Source organism: Pituophis catenifer, unplaced genomic scaffold (assembly GCF_029215685.1).
Source record: "Pituophis catenifer annectens isolate HBS135680 unplaced genomic scaffold, rPitCat1.0.hap2 SCAF_3, whole genome shotgun sequence".
NCBI lineage: Eukaryota > Metazoa > Chordata > Lepidosauria > Squamata > Colubridae > Pituophis > Pituophis catenifer.
In genome coordinates this window covers 111,885,836-111,910,745 of record NW_027256883.1, presented here as the reverse complement: position 1 = coordinate 111,910,745, position 24,910 = coordinate 111,885,836, and the positions used below count along the sequence as shown (strand labels likewise).

The following is a 24,910-nucleotide window of genomic DNA, read 5'->3' as shown; positions in this document are numbered from 1 at the left end:
AATTTCCAAACTGGAAAAAAGTTGGTTTTTATTTAGCTCACAATATAAAGGTGTACAAAGGTAGATTACCGGGAAGTCTCTAGCAAATTTTGCGCATATGATGCAATTTCTTTATACCACCATTAAAAATCAATGACAGTATTGATTTAGTGCAGATATGATCGGAATCCATAATGCCCACTATAAGAATTAAGTATAGTGAACTTCAGGCTAGTCTATTCTTCTGGTCTTCTTTTTATTGAAAAGGAGATACTGATACACTAAATGTCCAGGGAAGGAAAAATGCATAAGCCTTGGGATTGCCATGGCTTACTCATACAGTGTGGGAAAATACAACCTCAATTGAACTGTTGCCTACAATCTAAAATATGCTATTTTATCAGAGTCATCCATGTAAGAATGGGGCATATTTTATTTTAAGAAAAGAAATTGAAACAGTAATTTGCTCAATAGAATTCATGGAGACAATTTTCAATTACAAATGTGTAGGCATTTTACAAAGAACTCAAAACTCTTTGCACACTGATTATTATTGCAGTCAATTAATGAAGTAGATCCTGGCTGGGCCTGAAAGAGTGTATCCGCCTACAGTATGTCTATTAAATATTCCAATGACTGAGATGATAAAATCACAGAACTGAAAGACAGTTGAAAAGTCATAGATACAAAATCCATGCTACTGCAGGAAATTGCCACAAGAGCAACAAACTCTCTAATAAAGGTTACCACCTCTTCTAAACAATCTTGGCCATTGTTTGCAATAGCCATCAAACTGCTTCTCCAGTTGACTCTTCTAAAAATACTGAAACAACAACAAAACTTTGAACATTCCTATAGGACTTTTCAGATAGGGCATAATCTAAAGTGGAGACATTACTCATGCTCTCTATATAAAGAAACCTATACATTATGTATAGGTAGTCTTCAGAATACTGTTGCAGAATTCTAAATCTAAAAAGAATCCATTGTAAGTGACTTTTCCCATTCATAAACTTAAATAATACAGTATACTGACAATCTGCAGAACTCTCTCCAACAGAACTATTAAAATGCTGTTTAATATGGCATAAGAAAACTCCCAACTATGGGAGACTGAGAAAGTGCTGTAAAAACAATGGTGGATGAATTAGGGATTTGCAAAATATTTATCCATGGAAGAGCTAGTTTTAGTGAACCATAGATTGATGGAAACATGTCTTTTGAGGAAGAACTATCTTGTCTTGGGCAGCAATGGAAGAAAGCCAAGAATATTTGTGACAATAGCAGGATATTTTCTCTAAGGACATGTTTGTGACTTAGAAGCGCAAACTAGATTTTGCTATGACATCTAAATCAGTCTAAACTAGAGTTTCCCAAAGTGGAAAATATCCTCAAGGACTATCCAAGGGGTCAATGCTGTTGTTATTATGTGTAGTATTATTAATTAAAGTAGTATTTATTAAATTATTTTCATATAATAAATGGATGTTGCTGAACAATCTGTAACTTCATGAAGGGCTCAGTGAACTGAAGAGTTTAAGAATACTTGGCCTAAACCAGGAGTTCAACCTCGCAAAATCACGTTGTCATCATGTGACGTATCACGACTTTTCCCCCTTGGCTAAACCGGGGGTGGGCATGGCCAGTACGTGACACATCTGGCCCGTGGGCCGCGAGTTTGACACTCCTGGTCTAAACCAATTGAATCATGTGTTCTTTGACCTTCTCAATTGATGTACAGGTAATCTTCAACTTTCAACCATTCATTTAATGACTACTCAAAATTATAATGGTATTAAAAAAAGAGACTTGTGACCAGTCTTCACACTTAGCTTGTCATAGCATCCCTACAGTCACATGATCAAAATTCAGGTGCTTTGCAACTGGCATATACTTAGGATGGTTGCAGCACCCTGGGGTCATTTACAATCTTCCTAGCTGGCTTCTAACAAGCAATATCAATGGGGAGAGTTAAGGATTCACTAAATAACTGCATGATTCATTTAACAACTGCAGTGATTCACTTAACTACTGGGGCAAAAAAGATCATACAATCGAGCACGACTCACTTAACCCACCCTAGCACCCACCACACACAAGCTTGGCACTCCACAAGCAATTCCATCAACAGACACATCGACCTACAACCAGCCTATGAACCCGTGAGAATTGAAATCAACCACACAGTCAACCAGAGACAGTCCTGATCCTCAACCAACACATTAAAGCCCTCAACCAGCACTTCACCTCCCAATGGCCCTCACCTGACATGACCCATCACAAGACCCTCACTTGATGCAACCCACACCTGAAATTATTACTAAGATCCCAAAAATAAAAGCATAAAATTAAGATTATATTATTTAATTAAGCATTTATTATTAGACTTGGTATATGGCATATTGTTTCCCACTTCCCTTGAGTCCTTTTGAATGGAATGACTCATTTATAATTTTTAAAAACCAAGTAGCAAGCAGACAACTAATAGTCACATGATGGGCTTGTTTGGACTGCAAAAGAAATTCAAAACAGGAGGAAATGTATGGTTGTTATTTCTGTATTTATAAATCTATAGAGGACAATCTGTGTTTTCTATATGACTCAGAAGCGCTCTCATTTTCACTGACCTTGACCAAAAGTACTGTACTGTAGTAGCTGTCAGATCCCTAAAAGTGATCCTGCCATTCAAGTGGAGGAAGGGGGAGACTTGGATTCGAGTTACTACCATGGCCTGTGTCATCAGATATTTTATAACCTATATCTTGGCGCCAAGGAGGCCTGAGGTTCCCTTTACCTGCAGGAATTTATATGATAGCCATGTGGGTTGTCTCACTTTAAAGGATAGTGATGGGAATGCATGTTTGTTCAGGTTCTCAAAGGAAATAGTAAAGAAAACATCTTCACACTTGTGGATTGGCTAAAATCTGCATTCTGACTTAAAGGGAGGGGTCTCTACCACTTTAATCCTACTGCTTTGCCTAAGGGCATTCAGATTGTGCTTTAGCTGGATGGCTTTCACTTCTGCTTAATAAAAGAATCCTTTTGAACAACTATGTTTCAAGAGTTCATACTTTCTTAAGTTGGAAGGAGAGGCGATCCTTACAGAAAGCACAATCTGCAAAATGGTCAACCCAGAGAAGCAATCTTCGCTCTACTGAGGGGACCTTGCAAATCATGTCTGAAGCAGAGAGCTGGGAGAAACCGATTGCTGGGGAGAGACAGCAACCACCACCCAGTCGGATGCCTATTTCGTGCACCCCATCGGAGAGAATGAGGTAACCCTGGAGAATCCTGAAAAGCCCCGCTGGTCAATTAGCATCGGGAAGAAAGATAGCTGGGATGAGAGAACCAGGGGAGTCACCCTCAACCGTGGCTACCAAAAACGGGGTGGAAACTGGAACTAGAAGTCCTTGCTGACCAAGGGGGACTGACAGAAGCACCACTGAGGGAGGACTATCTGAAGAGGCATATAACCCAATTGGAGCGATATATACATTAATTAAGATTAAGTCCATCCCCCTGAACGTACATCTAATAGGCAGAATATATTGGAATTGAGGATCTAAAGAAATTTCTTCACCCTTCCATCCCGTATCCCTTTTGACCAACGTGGTTAAGCCCCCAATTGCCCTCCCTCTTAAATTGACTTTGCCTGCTGGTTTATGCCATGAAGCAAAACCCGGTAAGCTGATCTGTGGATCATTAGTAGTCAGCCAGGTTTCTTGAAGGAGGATGAGATTATGTGTTGAAATCAATTTTATAAAATCCATCCGGTTTGCAATGCCTTTCCAGCCCGCTATATTCCAGGACAGGAGGGAAAGGCTAGGGATATAAGATACCCTAGTTGTTGGCCATTTGTTGTCTAGTCAGTCACCCCGAGGCACTACTCCTTGTGTCTCTTCCTCCACCCTTCTGGTGGAGGGGTCCGGAATTACTACCACCGCCTTCTCTGGAGTGCCAAAGGAGTCAAAAGTGGCCTCTGTTTGTTGCGGAAGTGCCTCCTCCGTTCTTAAGGAAGATGAGACAGGTGAGGGCAATTGCACTGTTGGGGGAGGGTGAACTTCTGCCGCTACGTTCATGGTCTTTGTTTCTTTGAAAAGACTTTTGCCTTCCCTTCTATCCCGCTGGACGGACTTTACGACTTTAGGCCTTGTCTGCACATGCTTTCCCCGTTCTTCCGACTTGGATAGCCTTCTCGTTGAACTACAGGCTTCTGCTAGCGAAGATCTTAATAAATCAAATTCAATTAACATCGACCTTTGCTCCTTTGGAGACAAGGAGACAAATTCGCTGATTATAACATTCTCTGATTTGTCAGTGCTTGCCTTCATATGTGGGACCTCCCTGATCTGGCCTGCCTCCATAGTTTCTCCGGATTCTGGAGGAAAGACCCTGGAGGTAGCAGAGTGGTTCCTAGGTACCATTTTTGATGTTTGGTTAAGTCCTTGTAAAAGCGGTTTAATAGGCCCACTCGAGAAGACTCTTGTGGGAATGACTTCAAATCTGAGCAGGGATCCTTTTCTTTTCATTACAGCGTTTGGTATAGTATTGCTGTCAAAATGCAGTATTAGTCGAACACAATTGCTATGCTGGGGAAGTTTTTCATATCTGAGTAGATCTATTAATAAAGGATCAGATTTCAATAGCTGTGCAAGTGAGAGGGTTATCCTTTCCTTTGAAGTCCATCGTCCTCTATTGCATGGGATTTTCCTTATCCTTAAAGCGATTTGTTTCTTTAACAACCTTCTTCCTTGATGAGGGTTAGCATCAGTACTTGCAATGCTTTGTTGTTTGGGTTGAGGTCTTACACCCTCCCACTCTCTCCGCGCGTCAGGACGGTGTGCAATCTCACCCTCCTTAGCTGCGGAGTGAGGGCCATTTAAGAATTGGAAGATCCTCTCGATGTCTCTTTTGATCGATGTCAGTAAGTCATATATTGAATCTACTGTGTGCGCAGTTAACATACTCTGAGTACAGACCATCTCTCTGAGGTCTGAATATGTCGGAACTTCTTTTAAGCAGCTAGAAGTAGGAGAGGGGATAGAGCTTGAAAAATCACCCATTCTAGCAGGCGAGTTTGAATCTGAAATCCGGGAAGAAAACTCCCCTTCTGTATCTCCCTCTCCCAATGATACAGTCGACAGAGACAAAGTTCGAAGTTCAAATTGGGGTTCTGGATTACACCTCTCCATAAAGTCATCCAATTTAAGCTGTTTAAGAGGCTTGGAGTAATTAAGTTCTGTCATAGATTTTGGGGAGAGAGAGCAAGCTCTCTGCCTCTTACTTTTCTTTCCCATTCTGGTAGGCAGTTGATCCAGCTTCTCCCAGCGGAATTAAATATCGCAATAATTTATCCTCCCTCAGCCATCGTACTTAAGGTAGGCCTTAATGATGGTCTCAGCCGAGGCACCACAGAGATAAAAACCAATCTCCTTTCCAAACAACGGCTTGTCTTTTACTCCTACTTCTTTGCTATCATCTATTTTCAGAATTGTTTAAATTGCTTAAATTATTTCACAGGGAAATATGTGGGGGAAGCAGACTAAAAGCTGATAGGGTTTCATTAAAGGCAGTCCTACCGGGAGCATCTGCAACCAGTTCCTTACTGTACTCGTTCCAAAAACAAACAGCTCAAAATCCCCTCTGAAGTTAGGGGCCTCCAGTGAGGTTTGTCAACAAGTCCGATAATCCGAATTTCAGGCCTTGCAAGGAGGAGTCACAGGAGTAGCCTAGGCCAGGAATGCAGGTTGTAGTGTTGTTAAAATATGTCTAAAACAAACAGTAGCCACACTATATGTGCTTTGTAAGAGTCCGGTATAGATTAAAAATAGATTAAAAGTGAGTTAAAAATATAAAAATACTTTAAAACATTAAAAAGAAAAACCTAATTTGCTTTTGGGAGAGCTCCTTACAGCCATTCTCCCGGTTGTAGTCTCTTAGACCAAAGCAGAACATGTAAAACTAGTCAGGACAGTTTTAAACAAACTCCGCTCTACCAAACTTTACGCCAAACTTTCCAAATGTGAATTCCACCAGGAGAAGATTGACTATTTGGGATACCGCATTTCACACCAGGGAGTTGAGATGGATCCTCTAAAAGTGCAGGCTGTACTTGATTGGGACCCTCCACACACACGTAAACAATTACAGAGCTTCCTGGGGTTTGCCAACTTTTACCACCAGTTTATCCCTGCTTTCACTCAGATTGCCCTCCCCATCACCAAGCTCTTAAAAATGAAGGGGGAGGACAATCCTAAACCAAAGCAGCCATTGAACTGGACTATGGAATGCCAGGCGGTATTTGAAAAACTTAAATGACTGTTCTCAGCAGAACCAATTCTAAAACACCCAGACACGGAGAAACCATTTGTCATACAAACAGATGCCAGCAATGTGGCAATAGGAGCGGTCCTGCTTCAGAAGAATGAGCAAGACCAACTACAACCCTGTGCTTACACATCCAAAAAGTTGAATGAGACTGAGCAAAGATGGGCCATTTGGGAGAAAGAGGTTTATGCAGTTCATTGGGCATTGTTAACCTGGAGGCACTTCCTAGAAGGTAGTAAGACTCCTTTTGAAGTCTGGACTGATCATAAAAATCTAGGAGCCCTAAAGACCCCAAGGAAATTCTCCCCAAAACAAGTATGATGGGCTCAGTACTTTAAACAGTTTGATTTTACTCTAAAATATCTCCCGGGGGAGAAAAACTTTCTGGCAGATGCGCTATCCAGAAAACCGTAATACCATAGTGCAAAGTCAGACGTAATCAAACCCATAGTACAAAACAATCAACTAGCTGCTAAAGTAGTCACCAGATCCCAGGCAATACAAGAGACATTGATGGGCAATGACACCACCCAAAATTTTAAACAAGCATTGGCCATTGATGAATGGTTTTTGAACAACAAATCCAGTTGTCTGATGAAAGAAGACTTGGCTTGGGTGGGGGGGAAGTTGTATGTTCCTGCCAGCCAAAGACTATGCTTAATGGTAAGGTGCCACGACTCCAAATTAGCTGGACATTTTGGGTTTGTGAAAACTTTACACCTGATTAAAAGACAATTTTGGTGGCCATCACTAAAAAAGGACATAGAAAGCTATGTAGCTAGCTGCCCCATTTGTGCAGCAGCAAAAAGACGCCAGGGGAAATCCCCAGATCTATTGCAGAAGGTAGCTGAACCTTCAGCGCCTTGGAGAGAGATTGCTATGGATTTCATCATGGAATTGCCAAACAGTGAGGAAAATACTGTTATTTGGGTCATGACAGACCTATTTTCAAAACAGGCACATTTTATACCCTGCCAAAAGATCCCAACTGCTAAAAGTTTAGCCAAATTATTCCTAATACACATTTATCGACTTCATGGGGCTCCACAAAGGATCATCTCCGACAGAGGGGCTCAATTCACCTCCAACTTTTGGAGGGCGTTTTTGGGCTTACTTGGTACTGGCCAGGGGTTGAGCACATCCTTTCATCCTTGTACTAATGGTAATTCTGAAATGTTGAACTCGGTGCTAGAACAATATTTAAGATGTTTCATTAATTTTCAACAGGATAACTGGACCGAACTTTTGCCTTTTGCTGAAGTTGCGTTTAATAATGCTGTCCATTCAAGCACTGGTTTTACTCCTTTTAGAGTAGCGACAGGCCAGGATTTCAGTCCCATGCCTGAACTACCCACGGAAGAATCCACCATCCCCTCACTTAAGGAGTGGATGGATAATTTGCAAAATATGTGGCCAGTGGTTAGACTAGCTTTAAACGAAGCTAGAGAAGCTTTTAAGATTCAAGCTGACAAGAAAAGGATGGAACCCAAACCTTTTCATGTTGGAGACAGAGTATACTTATCTACAAAATTCCTGAAATCATTACAACCATCGAAAAAACTAGGGCCAAAGTTCATTGGACCTTTCCCCATCACTAGAATCATCAATCCAGTAGCAGTTGAACTACTCCTTCCAAAAACGGTAGCATCACTTGTAAATCAAATTTCACCACTAGGGGGTGGTGAATCCATGGTAAGAGGGAAAGGCAGAAAGGAAAAGTTCAAACACCAATCAACATCATGATCATCATCATCATCATCATCATTAATGGAGCTCCATTAACTTTAGAAAATGCATAAGGAGTCAAACCTTGCTGGTCTTTCCTTCCTATAATACTATCATTCTCCAAATGGTCACAATATTTCCTACTGAAGCATATTTACTTCATCTTGCATTAAATTCTTTCATTGGTTTTTCATCACTTTCAAAGTGATGATCACTATCTTTTTTAACATTCTCATTGTTTATGGCTCTTGACATCCTATCATTTTTTGTCCTATTTCATCTCTATGATCACACCAAGACTGTCTCTGTCATAAAGACAAGTTTTAAAAACACTTGTTATACTTGCCTGGAAGCCCTTAAACTTCTTATTCACAGGCTTGTTATTTTTATCATTGAAATAATTTTGCTTATCTTATTGCTATCTTTCACCATTCTTTTGTTTATTCCTATATATAAAGATTGTAAATTTTATTTATGCTGACTATAAACTTCTCTGAATGAATTTTTGGCTGAAGAAATAATGTTCTATTGATCTTCATTTTCATATTTTAAACAAGACCTTCCATGGGATGGAGTTTATTCCCTAGATGTCCATAGCAGCTTTAATTATATCATTCTTCCTGAAACTGCTTTAAACTAGAGGGCTCAGGCATGTAGTGCACTGACTACCTATAATCATCTTTATGTGTCAATGAACCAGAGAAACTTGTAGTATTAAAATGCAAGAATGAGAACACTGTAATAATGGAAAGTACACATTTTCAATAATGAAAAATATAAACCCCTGCAAATTTGACATAAATAATGTAGGCAAAAAGAAATGTATTTTCTTTTATGTTTTTCATTGAAAAACTGTGAGCTTCAATTCAAGGGCCATAGGGCCACTTTCTTATACCACAAAAGCAATTTGTGACATTTGAGACAAATTCTCCTTCCAGCTCCAAATCTCAGTTAAGGGTAGATTACCTCAATCACACAGTTCTGAGACTCTCCAAGACCTAAAAACTTGATTGGGAGGGAGAGGGGAATTGTTTAAGAATTTGTGGATCTCTAATATATTCTTAAGCATGGGAAAACACAAGTTTAATAAATGTCTAATTTAGGATTGAATATCAAAGCTTGTTCTGTATTTGCTACTCTGGTAGCCTTGGAAACCAGCAGCAACAAAAAGCCCATGACGAACATTCAACAGTGGAAGACAGAACTTGTTTTGATGTTGTGTTTCCAAAATGCTTTTATTTTCAGCAGCCAGTTATAGGCACCATATAATATCACATCCTAGTGAGGGCATCCCCCCCCCCAATAATAGCACTTAGATTTATAGATGACTCCACAGTGCTTTATAATGAATTATTTCCCTGGATAACTGCTCTGTCACTTGTTGAAATAAGGTATAGGTCCTCTGTCAAATAAATAGAGGGTATTGCTTAAAAAAGCTACTTGTCAGTCTCTGTGTCAGCTGTTGCCTTCAGAAGCAAACAAATTAAAAACCAAACAAATATTTTTTGTGATTTTTAAGAAATTGGATGGGAGTGGGAGGGAGGAGAGAGAGAGAGAGAGAGCGCACTCTGTAAGTTTTTCTTCTTTCTGAAATTAATCACATCTCAAAATTTTGACTTAAAATAAATTAAGATTTTACAAATTGTATTTTATGCCTATTGTGATATTAGAATATCATGTCGTTCTACAATCCATAATCGATATATTTTTAAAAAATATTTATTACAGCTAACAATTTTTCTTTCACAAAATGAGATAAATGATAATAAACAATGGCAATAAATATCATCATATCCAGCAATATTCTTTGTCACCAAAGCATTTATCTTCAATACTATCTAATATAGTGTATCAAAAAGTAATATACAAGCTTTTACACAAGATTAATTGTAACAAAACTCAGCCTCTTATAGGCTAAACAATATCTTGACAATATCAGTTCCCTTTTGCCTCCATTGATAAAAAATTAATAACTGATTTATCACTACATAGATAGTTGATGTATTTTGAGCCCTTGCCACTTTCACTCTATTTCAGAGACTGAGACATGAAATACTGTAACTCTCTGTAAGGAACAAGGATATTCATCTCCACTAGATGGCAACAAAATATTCCCAAAGAATATCTAGTTTTTATCCACCCTGCTGCCCCATGGCTCCATATGTTTATAATGTGGATAGGCCAACCCCTGTTAAACCCTTTTGTGAAAAGTAAGAGATTCCAATAGCTTTGAGAACAATGGAACTTCTTTTTACAGGAGATTCATTTCCATAAGGTCACCCTGCTGGAAATATGCCATTTCTCTGTCAGTATAAATTAGCTTCTGAGAAAGCTTCACAGTCAGGCTGAACTATTCAAGCTTATATTTTTATGACAAAATAGTATGAGTAGATTTCATTTGGAAGGATTAGTTGAAACTAAGTTTGGCTCAACTCAATCAAACTCTCATTTATCAAATAGTGTCTTCACGTCAGGTTGCGATAATAAAATCCAAAATTGGATGAACTACCATTCAAGATTCTCAGGAACAATGAGCAATTATCAAGAAAGTTAACTGTTTGATAAAAGTAAAGAACAAGGTGCAAAAAAAAAAAAAAGATGTATGCTTTATCTAAGTGTTAAAAATCTATCTATCCTCAATATTACAAGATATACACTTTAAAAGGTTTCAAAATTATAAGCAATTTTAGAGCTTAGAGCCTCCATGTAAAAACCAAACCCTGCACGTAGCAGGTAGTTGTCAAATCTGCAATTTCACAAAGGAACTCTTGTAGATAGATATGCTTCTATTATTACCAGATTTACTTGTTCAATGACATGCTAATCATCTGAAGTGTTCTTTGAATGGGGCTTGGCTCTGGTGACATCATGAAAATATTCATGTTGGGATATTACAGCAAGAAAGGAATTTACAGCTTTCCAATGGTATTGGATTACAGTTCCCAAAAACCTCAGGCAGGAAGGCAAACAATGTGAAAAAATTGGAAGTTGTCTATAATTAATCTACTGAATTAAATCTCTAATTGCTGCAAATATTTATAATTTGTATTGCAATCCCAACAGGGTATCAAGATCCTCCCCCAAAATATATACTAGATCAAATCAGGGCATCTAAACCAGAGGTAGTATTCAGCAGGTTCTGACCAGTTCTGGAGAACCAGTAGCAGAAATTTTGAGTAGTTCGGAGAACCGGTAAATACCACCTCTGACTGGCCCTGCCCCCATCTATTCTCTGCCTCCCAAGTCCCAGCTGATCGGGAGGAAATGGGGATTTTGCAGTAACCTTCCCCTGCCACGCCCACCAAGCGATGCCACACCCACCAAGCCAGTAGTAAAAAATTTTGAATTCCACCACTGATCTAAATATCTAAAAAGTATAATGATATGCGGAAGTGTATGAGGGCTACTAAACAGTATTAACCACATTTGAGGAAGCTGGAGTTTTAATAAGTAGCAGATATTTTGTTTTCAGACTGCATTGCAGATCAGCATTTGGGAATGAATTAATAGAAATATGGATTAATCACAGGCAAGATCTAGAAAACACATAAATGTTGTCATCTGGAGAGAGGGAAGGAGGGAGGGAGAGATATTAATGGTTTCATGGGGAAAAGGAAAGTTTATTAAAAGGAACATGACAAATTCATTGCACAGATCCATATAAAACACGGTAAAACAGGATACATTGCCCTATAAAAATATCCAGTAAAACAAGTTATATTCCACATATGGGGCTTTTATTAAACCGGGTTTCAGAATTTAGAAGAAAAAAAACATTACATATAGCTTGAGAGAATATTCTAGGGTGGTTAGGCAGTTCTCAGGTAGAAAAATATTCAGATTCATCCTCCAGGAGCTAACAGCATTAGTTGTTAGATTAAATTTATCTTGCAATTCATTGTGCAAAACTTGGCGTTTCAGCAGCAGTCAAGCTCAATCATAGCCCATTCAGAGCAAAAACTCTCCAGACCATAAGTCAGCAGTTTATGCTGCAGGGCCCTTCTCTAGATCAGGTCAAGATTATTAGTGGAGGTAGGGTCATTAAACAAAATGCAAATTTTAACCATTTTAAAAGTAGGGTCATTAAACAAAATGCAAATTTTAACGTGATCAAAGACTGCCCTGCCTTAGCATATGGACCTAACTGAGCAACCATTTTAAGAGTCGCTTCCAATATCAGAATTCCCTCCAAGCAGAACTGTGCTTGCTACCTTTAGAAACTGAAGTAAATGAAATTTACTGGATCTGACTGGGCATTCTCTCTCCGCTCTAAATACATGGACTAAACTGTTGTAATATTCTAAACCTAGTTATGTGTTTTGTTTGTAAAGGTTATATTACAAAATGAAAGTGTCTACATTCACCATACTCTTCCACAATCCTTTTTTAATCCCGTGAATACCCCGTGCGGTATCAATTCTGACCTTATGCAGAACCTAGAGCATGCCAAAGAGGTTCTGCTGCCTGCAAAGACTTCCAAACTCAACTTAGCAACAAACATCTCTCACTCTTGCAAATCCTGAACTCAGAAGACAAATGGCCATTCGCCCGTGCTGTCATGATGAGTTTTTGTAATGGAATATGGGAATGACCTTGGGGAAAGGGGAGAAGACATGCTGCTAGGAAACAATCAGACAAGAGATGCAGGAGCCCCCGTTTTAGGAATCTCTTGGTTTTGAAAGATCAATACAGATAGTCCTCGCTCAAGGACCAGTCATTTTACGTCTGCTTGAAGTCACCAAATAGCTGTTTTACAGCCCGTAAAGCACCCCCAGCCCTCATAAATGGTCATACCACCATCCCCAGTAACATAATTGCATATTGGGTGGGTCAGTTTTATAACCAGTCATAGTATTCCACAGTCAAGCGATTGCAATTCTATTCTTTTTTTTTTTTTTTGCAGTTTCTGGCAAAAGCACCCGTTCAAATGAACAGGTTCGCTTAATGACCATTGCAAAAAAAAAAAAAAGTCAAAATGTTACTTTCAGTCATGTGGCTATACAATCCAGTCATTGTGATTTACAATCACAATGGCTTACAAATGTAATTCTGGGTTCAATTATAGATACAAATCGAGGACTACCTATAATGATTGTCACTATTGTCAGCCCTACCGGGTAAACTTTCATGCAGCCAACCCCAAGCCTGATGACACAACTGGGTTTTGAGGGATCTTCGGAAGGTCAAAAATGATGAAGCCAGTCCCACTTCGGGGGAGAGGGTATTTTCATAAGACAGGTGCCACAGCAGAGAAGGCCTGCCACCTAGAGCCTGCCAAATGTAGCTCCCTAGCTGGTAGGACTCATAGCATGCCTTCTTTGCTGATGGGAATGGCAGATGTAATCAGGAAGAAGCAGATCAAAACCTTGAATTGAACCTGGAAACAAACTGGTAACCAATGAAGCTTGCAGAACAGATAGTCATGTGTCTTTCTACTAGAAAGACACATAACTATCCATACTACTGCATTTTGCAGTTGAAGTTTCTGAATACTTTTAAAGGGCAGCTCCATGTAGAACGCATTACAACAGTTGAACAGGGAGGTGACTAGGACATGAGTGACCATGAGTAGAGCCCCCCCCCCCAATCTAGAAACAGCCATAACTGGTGCTCAATATGAAGTTGTACAAAGGGTCTCCTAGCTGTGATTGCTATCTGCTCTCTGAGCAGGAAATGTGAGTCTTGGAAGATCCCCCAAGTTGCACATCGGTCTACTTGGGGCAGTGAAATCCCACACAGCACCACTGATAGCATAGTCCTAGAACTGACAGTGACCCAAATCCAGAGCAATTCAACCTTGTCGATGTTCAGTTGAAGTCTATTGCTCCATATCCAAACCCTCACAGCCTCCAGACACCAGGATAAGTCTTTCACAGCATCACTTAATTTGCCAGGGGCACAGATGTAAAATTGGGTATGATTAGCACACTGATGATACTTCACCCCAAGGTGATAGATAAGCTTACCCAGCAGCCTCATGTAAAGTTTGAATAGGAGTGGAGAGAGCACCAACCCATTTGGCACCCTACTCAGTAGAGGCTGAGATCTTTCCTCCCCAATTACCACAGACTGGAACTGACCCAAGAGAAAGGAACTCTCTCCAACATCCGACATAGAATAACCAAGGGTGTCATGATCACAAAAAAATCTGAATTGAGGCTAAATCTGTTGATCAATAATCCACTATACCCCAACCTGTTCCTATTGCATTTATAAAAAAAAATCCAAGCTTTTCTTCTTCTTTTTAGTGCGGTCAAAGAGAATTAGATCCTGAAAATTACGTCAGGAATGGAGCTTCAGAGCCACCCATGATATGAACAATTCAGGCCCAGACAGTCTGTTTTACACAGATAAATGAGAATCTGCCATACTAATCTTGGTTTTAATGAGAACCTACAATGGATTCATCCAGCTGTTAATGTTTTCATCTATGTGGTTCATAACACAGAATGGCTCATTACTAAACAGCTTCAGTTAATAAATGTCCCTATAGAGCAGCGCTGGCTGGGGGATTCTGGGAGTTGAAGTCCACCCATCTTCAAGCTTCCAAGGTTGAGAAACACTGCTATAGAGCTTGTATCTGTCTGTATATAGTATTCCTTCAGGTGAAAGAATGACATAAAATAAAACAAATAAGAACATAATTACTTTATAGAGAAGTAGAGCTTCCAAAATCAATTTTAAAAAATAATAATAATCAAAGATCAGCCCAATTTGGCTAGCATTCCATTTTGATTAAAACATGCTTAAAACCCTATCCTAAGTGGAAAAGAACAACTTTATTTTTCCTCCCAAAACAGAAATATAACTCTAACAAAGAGATGGGTTGATTATGTGATTTCTCAATGTACTTCAAAGTATTTTAAATTTCAACAATTGCCAGTTATTTCATTTCTATTCTTTTCTATAACAGCAGTAGGTACTTTAGGCTATTATTAATACTAGCACCCCACACACCTGAATTCTCACTAAGCTAATCATTATTTCAACTTAAAATGGATTTGGGAAACAATTGGAACAATTGGACAAAGCATCTTAAACTGGCTAGAAACTATAAAGGCTCAATTGTAAAAAATACTAAAAGGATATCATCCTTAGTCATTCTCAGCATGGCTCATACATAACCACACCTCATCTCTAAACGACTGTAAACTGTTAAAATCAGTTTTAATTATATTTTAACAGTTTTCACATTTACTTTTTTAAATGCAGTAATTATATCACCAAACTGATTAACAGTAAGTTTCCAGCCATGAAGTGTTCGTATCTCTCTCTTTCACATACATACACACACAAACAAACACACACACCTTGGAAAGGTGCTTAGCTGAGCACAGCAAGCGGGTTGGTTAGATTTTAAGCCCAAATACTTAGATGTTGAGTTCTGTGTCTCAGTGATGTTGAAGGACATTTATCAGCTCTGTCTTGGTTTCTTTCCAACTTGTTCAATATAAGGAAGTGGACTGGCTATTTTGAGGAGCTAGCTCTCCATGCATTGTTTGCTTTAATGATGCCCAATTGTGCTTCCCATTTCAAATACTAATAGATGCTCTTTTCTTCCTTGAAGCTGAATTCAGCTGAAGTGGAGTTAACATTATCTGGCAGTCACATCACAGCATGAAAAAGCCCCAGCAAAATACCTGCATATTGAAACTTTTCCAGCAATCACTGACCTTCCCAAAGGAGCCAAGAAAGAGAACAGCCAACAACAGCCTGAAAGGTCCCAAGCCTTTTGGGACCAACTATCAAGAATAAAGGAACCAGCAGTGGAGAAATGCACTGCAATGGTTTGCCATTGCTTTCTTTCTAGGGCTGAAAGAGTGTGACTGGCCCAAGGTCACTTTGCAGCTTTCATACCTAATATGGAACCAGAACTCATGGTTTCCTGTACAGTTTCTAACCTGGTAGATTAACCATTGCATCTTTCTCCCCTCTATTATTTTGAATAACATTTAAAGGGATTCAAACTACTGGTATATATTATTCACCAGGTTTCCAGGGCATCTTTCAATAACATTTCAATAAAAGAGAAATAAAAATAAAGAAAACCCCACAGTTGTGATCTATTTTCCCCTCTCATTTAATTGATAAATCTTAATTTTGTATTATTGTGGTCCACATTGTAGTCCAATTATTGTAACTAAGTATACCATTTTTTGTATCACTGCTCTATTCAGAAAATTATTTCTAACAATATTTACAATGAAAGAATCTTCTGTTTTGCCACACTTTCATACAGATTTTCAAATTCATCTTAAGTGTCTAGTTTTGATGGTTATTGTTTTGTGTCAAGTAATTGCAGAGTTACCCAATACAAAAGCATACTAGACTGTGATTAAGAGGTTTTAAATGCCCACGTCAGCATAGCTCGCTCATAATAAGAGGTTTTGATTGTAGAAGATCAAACCAGCCAAACCAGCCATAGGCTCAATGATTTCCAGATGTTTACAGACATTTACTGCAATAATCAGAAAATTTTAGACAAGTTTTTTAAGGGAAAGGTTAAAAAACATACAGTATGTTATAGCTGAATCAATAACTTCTATCAAATTAGATTGTGTATTGAGAATCTGAATGAATGAGTGAAAAGAGAATCTTTCTTCTTGTGATAATAATATTCTTAGTGGAAATTCTCCAGAAATCCAGAGTGTGATAGTAGGATACTAAGTAATCTAAATCTCCCCCCATCGAAAACTTTAAATCTTCTTTTACTTTACTTTTTAGCATCCATCAATTACCTGACAGGTGACAAAGCTACAGGCATCAGATGGTAAGAAGAATCAGTTCACTGACTGCAGTACAATTTAAAGTTGCTTTTTTTCCTACACAATCTCGTAATTAGCATAATTTCCTTTTAAATGAACACAGTGATGTCATTTCCTGCCTGTGTGAAAACAGTGAGAGGAATGCATAGAAAGAATTTGAAACTGAGAAAGTTAAAAGTAGGAAAAGTAATTCTAGGAAAAAATAGGAAAACTCACTCTAATCTGCTATACTATAAGCACCTTTATACACTGCCAGGTAGACATCCTGTGACAGGAATTTAATTGATTTTGAGTGAATGAGTTTAGTCTTTTCTGTGCATCATCAAAGCAAGAAGAATAGAATATTAATTGGGCCTGAAGACTAACACAATTGTAGTTTGGGAAATATTAATACCAGTATCTCTTAGATAATATATTATGCAATGTTTTATCTATTCATTAAAACGATTACTTCCCATTAAAAAGAACCTTAAATTGATTAATTCTAATTTTAGCTTACCTAATTTGACTGACAATTAAGAAATATAATTTCACTTATTTAATAACTGTTATTCTAATGGGCCAACATGGCTAGAAACACTGAACAATTACTCAGAAACTAACAGTGTTAAAGCAAATAAAACGTTTAAACAATTCATCTGAGAATATAACATCAGTTTCCTCAGGTAATCAAAACAAAAAAATTAAATGCAATAGAGAAAAGACAAGTTAATTTTTCCAAAGAAAACACTTCAAATCATAATCTCTATGAAGGAAGCAATCTGGCTCAGAAACAGAACTAAAAAAACAATTATACCTTCAGCCAAATCCATATGTTTGTCCTCCATTTCATCTGTCACCGCTAAATCCTGTTCTTCTCTCCGGTTCAAAACCTTAGAAAGGCTGCCAGAGATTGTAGAGAAGAAACCACGAATAAAGTAACTGTCCTGCTCACTACCTTCTGGTTGCAGAAGAGGTTTTGGATTTCTGTCTCTCCACTGTGGAGCAGGTTCAGAGATAGACCTGCAGAAGGGAACCCGAAATGTCCTTGCTGCTGGCATAGCAACCCTTTCTTCAGGATCTTCTTGACAGCCATCAGCAATTAATGTTTGCGGTCTCAAGGGCTGTTCATCAGCCTTTGATGCATCTGTTCTCTTAGTCATCTTCCAATGAAATCGAGGAGGAGTCTGCCATCGATAAGTTCCAAGAAGCTTTGCTAAATCCAAACCTGCATCTTCATATAACTTTTTACTCTTCACTTGGTGATACCAGTGATAGTCCTTCAAGCTACATCCTATTTTTGTAGTGTTGCCATCCTGCTCTGAAACAGATCTCTGAAAAAGTGCAGGACTAGGGTATTTCTTAAAAACACTCATTTCTCACCAATAGCTTCAGGAACCTCAATTTACACATTTATTTAATAAACATATTGATACTCATTGAGATTCCCACCTGAGCAACTTCTGCTGTGCAGTAGTAGATGTCCTTGAAGACTTGCTACTGAATAAATCTAGTTCAGACTCAAATCTCAATTCTCAGTATCTTCAATTACATAGATGCCGCTGAAAAAGCACAAAATTAGTGTCTATCAAAAAGTAATTATTTTCAGCTGAAACAGCTTGCAAGTGACTTTTCAGTTCCTGGGTTCACTTCTGACAGACTTTCAGGAAGTGACCAAAAAGGGGGTGGTGGTGGGGTGGAAATAGCAACCTTCAACAAAGAAGTGACAAACCAATTACAGTTCTGCTTTCCATTTCTAACTACAGTATAAAAATAGAAGATAAAAAATACCTTTAGCTTTCATATAGTAACATCAAGCAGAACTGCCACAAAGATCTTGATAAGAAAAATATGTTGCATCAAGATGAAGAATTGACAGTGATATCGGTTGGAAATGTTTCAATTACTGAATAATTCAGTATATATTTTATATTTACCATAAAGTTTTGCAAATCCAGATCAGGAATCAGATCCACAAGAAACTAATAGAGTCATTCTTCCAAAGACGCTTATAAATGCACTGCAGCAAAGAAAAGGAAACAGCAGCTGAAAGAAATAATGCTGCAAAGGAAAATATGCACATAGAAGGAGAAATAAGAGGGGAGGTAAGTGGTGTTTAGTCAATTACTGACCAAAGCAAAGAAGCAGACCATTTGAAGGGAAAATCTTGTGGCAAATGAAACATAAAAAATGTGCATATTTTTAAAGTGAGCAGGATTTTTGTTTTTATAAATCTAATTAGAATCAGTAGACTGGAAAGTAATATCCTATCTAGTTAAAGTAAAAGAAAAATTGCCACCTTCAGAATTTGGGGAACAGCTGACTATATTAAATTTGCTAAAGAAAGCTTATCTTCTAACAGACACAAGCCAAGTTTCAGTTCAGATTATAACAATATGGTCACTAAGCCTAGAAAATATGGGATTTACAGTGGGAACATTTTAAGGCTCTTGGCAGACATAATCAATGTTTTCATTATTCAAAACAATTATCTACTTTGGAAAACCAATAAAAACAGACCATTTCATCACATATTCTTGAGCTACTCCTTTTATCAGCTGCCTACTGATGCTCCACAAAGCCATTTTTGAGCTCAGAGAACTGTTTTTCAAGCAAAAATGCGCTTTATGACTTGGCAGATTTCTGATGCCCTACTTTTTCACAAAAACCACTCACATTAAAAGAAGAAGATTTTTCTTTTGTGAAGAAAAATCATGGCATTTATTCATTTATATTTAGATAAGGTACAGTATATGGGTATCAAGGTAATTCTATGAGGCATATAGAAGATCACAAAACAACTAAAAATCAGCATCCAGAAAAACAGTAATATAATGAAGGGTTAAATGAAGGGTTAAAAAAAAGCAATTTTGAATTGCTAAAACAATAACTAAACTAACGAATCAACAGAGCTTGCTTAATCTCATAGCCAAATCAAGATAAACTTTACCCATCCACATTTTCAGGTCTGAGGGGCTAAAGCAAGAAGGGGCTGTATTTCTTGTGCTGTGAAACACCAACTTCTTGGTTGAGATCAGGTTAGTTAAGCCCCTTTTTGATGATGCTTTGGAAGCTTTTAAAGACAGGCTTATTCCAGAGTATCATCTCCTGATTTTAATACGCCATCTTCATTTTCAATTTTTATTTTTTGTAGTTTCCAGCTTCAGTGGTGTTGTTTTACTGTTTATATAGCTGATATGGACGCTATGAACACTATGGATGTAAACAAAAACTAATATTGCTGATTTTACCTATATTTCTTCAGACTCCCAGGAGGCCTAGTCACATAAAAATATGGCCTAAAACCTGAAGGCTATCTTTTATCTATCATTTTACTTTTTGGAAAGAACCATGCCAAACTGCTTACTGAAATAAAAACAGGGAATGGAAAAAGCAGAAATGGAAAAAACATATTACTATGGGACCTTTGTCATTTCTTATAAACGTATAAATGTTTGGCAACAAATGCAGATGTCAATTAGGGAAGAGATGCATTACATAAACACCACTGGGGGAAAGTCCATCAAAGGAGAAAAGAAAAATAGCATTGTCTGTGTCGTTTTTGAACTCAGAATCTGGCTACTATGTATTCTGAAAATGATTCGTTGGTGTCTCATTATGTCTCATTCTTTGTGGTTTAATCTAGACTACTTAGTAGCTAAAAGGAAACTTCATGAAAAATGCCAAATTCACTTTATAAATCAAACTTGGCATGGAATTCTTTGACATTCATTACACTGCCATTAATACTAATAAGCTTCTTTTAAAATAAATAACTTATTAAAATCAATGATGTATCATAGTGATTGATGCAATTGTTTTAGAAACAGTAAATATGTTCACTCTACACTTGATCTCAGCCCAAAGGCTGAGAAATAGTACTTTGTACTGATTAATGATCATTATAAAAATGAGGATGAAGTAAGGATGCTCTCCACTTATTCATGTCAACACATTTTCAAACATGGAGCTGCTTCCATTATCAATTGCAGTTTTTAACATTATTTTTTTAGGTTTAAAGTCCGCCTTTTCTCCAGAAGCTCAAAATGGCCCACATGTTATCATCATTTTGTACTAATAAGCCTAGGTTAGGATATGAGAGAGTAAGTCTCCATGATTAAGGGTAAATTTGGCTGTCAATAGTTATGAAAGTGCCTCTGTTTAATCAATCTTCCAGACTAAAAGGTCATATTAGATTCTATGGAGTCTACAGCAAAGAGGAAATCCATGTCTTCATTAAAAAGAGTAAGATTTGCAAGATATGAAATCTGATTAATGTAGTTATAGTACCATTCCCACGCACTCAAAAAATTATCTTACGATACTCCATTAAGTCATACTGACTACTGATGATTCCATGGCTAAAAAGCTATACAAGCCATCCCGATCTGTTGGCCTCACAGGTAAACAGGAGAGGAATCACAACCAGATGAGTTAATTCTACTTTATTGTAACTACATTGCTATATAGACAGAATCTTGCAAATCTGAAAATACATTTCTAGCTCCGTCTCCTTTATAGTCCAAGTAACTAGAAAAGATCCCTTCTGAACCTCTTGCTCCGTTCACTATCCAGCTGTGGACTTTACTGTCTACTTTAACCAGGGTTTGCTGCCTTTGGTAGCAAACCACATTTTACTCTTAAACCTAAAAATTGATTTTCAGTCTACATAAATCACTACATAAAGCTTCTTTTGAAAGTAGGCAACTCTTGCATTTCTACAATCACAAGTGACTGATCATACCTGATATTGAGGCCTAGACACCTTATTCTACTTCTTGAAGAGCTAGCTTGGGAGGAGTCATGTCTGAACAGGGAATAATAAATGTACACAGTAGATAATCTCCCCTGAGCACATATAAATGTGGTACAGTCAGAAATTCTGGAAATATTAGACTTCACAAGCACACTTTTCCCTGAATGTTCTTTAATCACTTTTGACCATGGATAGAACAGTTTTCACCATTAGTTTTTAAAATATCAGAGGTTCCTTCAAAACTGGGAACAAGCATATTTATTGTCATGAGATCTGCCTCTTATGTCATCAGTTGTCAGAAGGATTGACTATCTGTTGGATGAATCACTGGTACATATCCTTATATGGCACTAACAATGGAAAGAAATACTTTCTGCCAATTGTCAGAAGAAAGAACTAAGTAATACTTTTCATTCAAAAACATGGTGAATATGGATTCCAAGTTTAAGCAAACATAATGAAATTTAGAAAAAGGAAACAAGTGATTAATCAGGATATGGTCTCCTTGGAAGAGTCTGGAAATACTAACAGAGAGCTAATGGAATCATTTATTGATTTAGAAAGCAGCTCTTTCATCCACGTTTTTAGAGCAGATATCAAAAGGTATATTGAGATTGAGACCATCATGTAACACAGGGGGACAGAACTTTTTTTCACAAGTGATTATACTGTCAGCACAGCAGTTGAAATAACAGTGTCAAGGGAGATAAAAATCCAAGGGTCATCCATCCTCTTTCAATGTGTCTTTTTCAACCTAAGCAAAAGTTGAAGGCCAGAGTAATTTTGTTTCTTGATGCTATAAGCACTTATTTTCTGTTTTGACCATGTACCAGATCTCAAAGCCTACAGGCTGTTTATTACAGGGCTCAGAAGACTGTCACAGGAATGCATGTCCAAATATTGTAGCCTCATCTTGGTTTTTGTTGTTGTTTCAATTCCATTTAAAAATTCAAGTTAGGTAAACCATACATATATTCACATACAGCTGCAATCTGCCTCAAGCTGACTGCAGTAATAAGTGTTCAAATTGTGGAGCATTCATATCTGAGACATTTGAGAGCTGCTAAATGTTAATGAAAAATGATTTAAGCAGAAAAAGAGAGGATGCAAGGCAGGGATCTCTTTCACTCCTTAAATTACAGTGCAGCACTTATTTTGCTGATTCTTATCATGCCTTTACCTAGTTCCAGGATGACTTACATGGGACCTCTTTCAGTTTATCCTCACAGTAACCTCCCTCTGAAGTAAGTTGGGCTTGTAATAAATAAACTGTAATAAGTAAAACTTATTACTTATTATGTACCCTAAAGGAAGGTAAAATTGTTTCCCCCAAGTAATTACCCAGTGAGAGCTGCAGGTATCCATGTTGAAACATGTAGATTTTTCAAGCTTAGTCATGGCTTGGGAGGAGTGACTTGCACCATTAATTTTAATTACTTTCAAAATGTCTTAACAGAACTCTCCCTTTCAATGTACACGTTTCTTCCTTGTTTCTGTTTCTACTGGTAAAAACAAATGTGTGTGGAGAATCAAAGGAGGTTCTTGTGTTTTGTTCACTGCTCTCTTCTGGAGGAATTGTAATTCTTCAATTTATAGTTATCTTCCTTTTAGATAAATATAATATCTAAGAAAGACAACCACTGTATTAGCATACTTAATTGGAATCAAAAAAGTGAAACAATTTAGGTTCTTTGATATCAGGAAGAAAAAATAGTGATGATTTAAGAATGATCTAGACTTCTACCATCTGGCTCATTAAAATACTCAACTGTTTTGTAGTGTTTGTCTTCCTGCAAATCAGTGTAGCTTCCTGATTTGTGCAGAAATGTTGAATTACATCTGTGGCTGCATACAAATTGATCCAATCTGTGAACATGGTTTCTTAGCAATAAATGCCAAAAGTACTCATAATTATTTGTTCTTTGTATATCATTCATCTGAGATTTCCTCATGTTGTATCTCTCTTGCAAGTTTTGACATTCTTACTCAAGAAACCTTTAATATGGGAGAGAAGGATATTCTAATTTAGCTGCATTGTGATAAAACAGTGATTGCAACAAGTCAGATGTGACCTTCCATTCTAATCCAAGAAGAAATAAATTTCTTTAATGTCAATATCATCTAGTAAAACCAATGCATCTACAGATAAGAGAAAGAATAACATTTACACTAATAGAATAATATTTATATGAATATCTTATTTTTTAAATTTATCTTTGCATGCACTTTTATTTGAATAAGTAGCAACCTGAGATTTAGAAAATAGATTGGGAACTGGCATAGTATACAAACTCATTTCTTAAGTTTTTACATTTTTATGTTTAGATTTGTATCTTTCAAAGACATGCCAGATAATTTGAAATAAATTAATTAAAACATTAAATTACATTGTAGCATCCTACACAATCTACTAGTGGGAATGAAGCCCAAATTTCAGAGGCAGCAGTACCATAACAAAAAGCTGAAGAGCAACTATAACATTCTTTATATCTTAAATGCACAGGAAATACCAACAAGGACCTGTAAATGTGGCAGAAAAATGAGAGACTGAGATGCAAAGGAAGAAGCTAGTTTCTCTTTTTGGCAATCATATTATATTCATTTGTTAAAATCAAGTTCACAGAAAACTGAAGAAGTGTTATCATCATAGGTGAAATTATTCTCCAAAAACATTTGAAGAGATAGTTGCTTTTGGTCATTTAGATACAAGCAGAATAAATAGATGAACTTTTTGCTAAACAGCTAACAACAATGTAGGAAATATACCAAAGTAGTAATGAGAGACTTTAACTACCATGATATCAATGGGAGACAAACTCTGCAGCGAGTGGGAGATCAAACAGATTCCTAACTGACAACTTTCTCATACAAAAAATAGAGGAGGGAACTAGAAAAAAAGCTACATTAGACCTAAATCTTACTAATAGAGAAGAAGTGGGAGGGAGATGAAATTGCCGGAACTTTGGGCAACAGTGACCCAGTCATATTGGAATTCAATATAATACAAACACAAGCAATAGAACATAATACAGCCAGTGTCTCAAACTTTAAAAGAGCTGATTTTAACAAACTCAGAGAGAGCCCAAGAAAAATTCCATGGATGAAAATCCTAAAGGGGAAAACAACTCAAGAAGTCTGGGAAACTCTGAAAAATATGATCATAAAAGCCGAGTCTAGCACAATGCCACTGAAAAAGAAAAACAAGAAATCCAAGAAGAAACCAACATGGTTGCACAAAGATCTCTCTGATAAACTGAAAGACAAAAAGGACAAGTACAAAAAAATGGAAAGAGGGACACATAACTAAGGCAGAATACAAGCATATAGTCCAAATCTGCAAAGATGAAGTCAGGAAAGCTAAGGCTCAGAATGAACAAAG

The 24,910-nt window shown here is 37.4% G+C and overlaps 1 protein-coding gene across 3 annotated transcripts in view; it reads right to left on the bottom strand.

The window, feature by feature from the left end:
• Nucleotides 1-24,910, bottom strand: part of RASAL2 (RAS protein activator like 2) — a 227,694-nt gene that overhangs the window by 131,100 nt on the left and 71,684 nt on the right. For 2 of the 3 annotated variants that reach the window (XM_070939238.1, XM_070939240.1), the window contains exon 1: nucleotides 17,593-18,151. The exons of the other annotated variant lie outside the window; for it this stretch is intronic. In XM_070939238.1, the coding sequence (XP_070795339.1) occupies nucleotides 17,593-18,151 (559 nt within the window). Of the gene's footprint in view, nucleotides 1-17,592; nucleotides 18,152-24,910 lie in introns of those variants that run through there. 3 annotated transcript variants of the gene reach the window in all.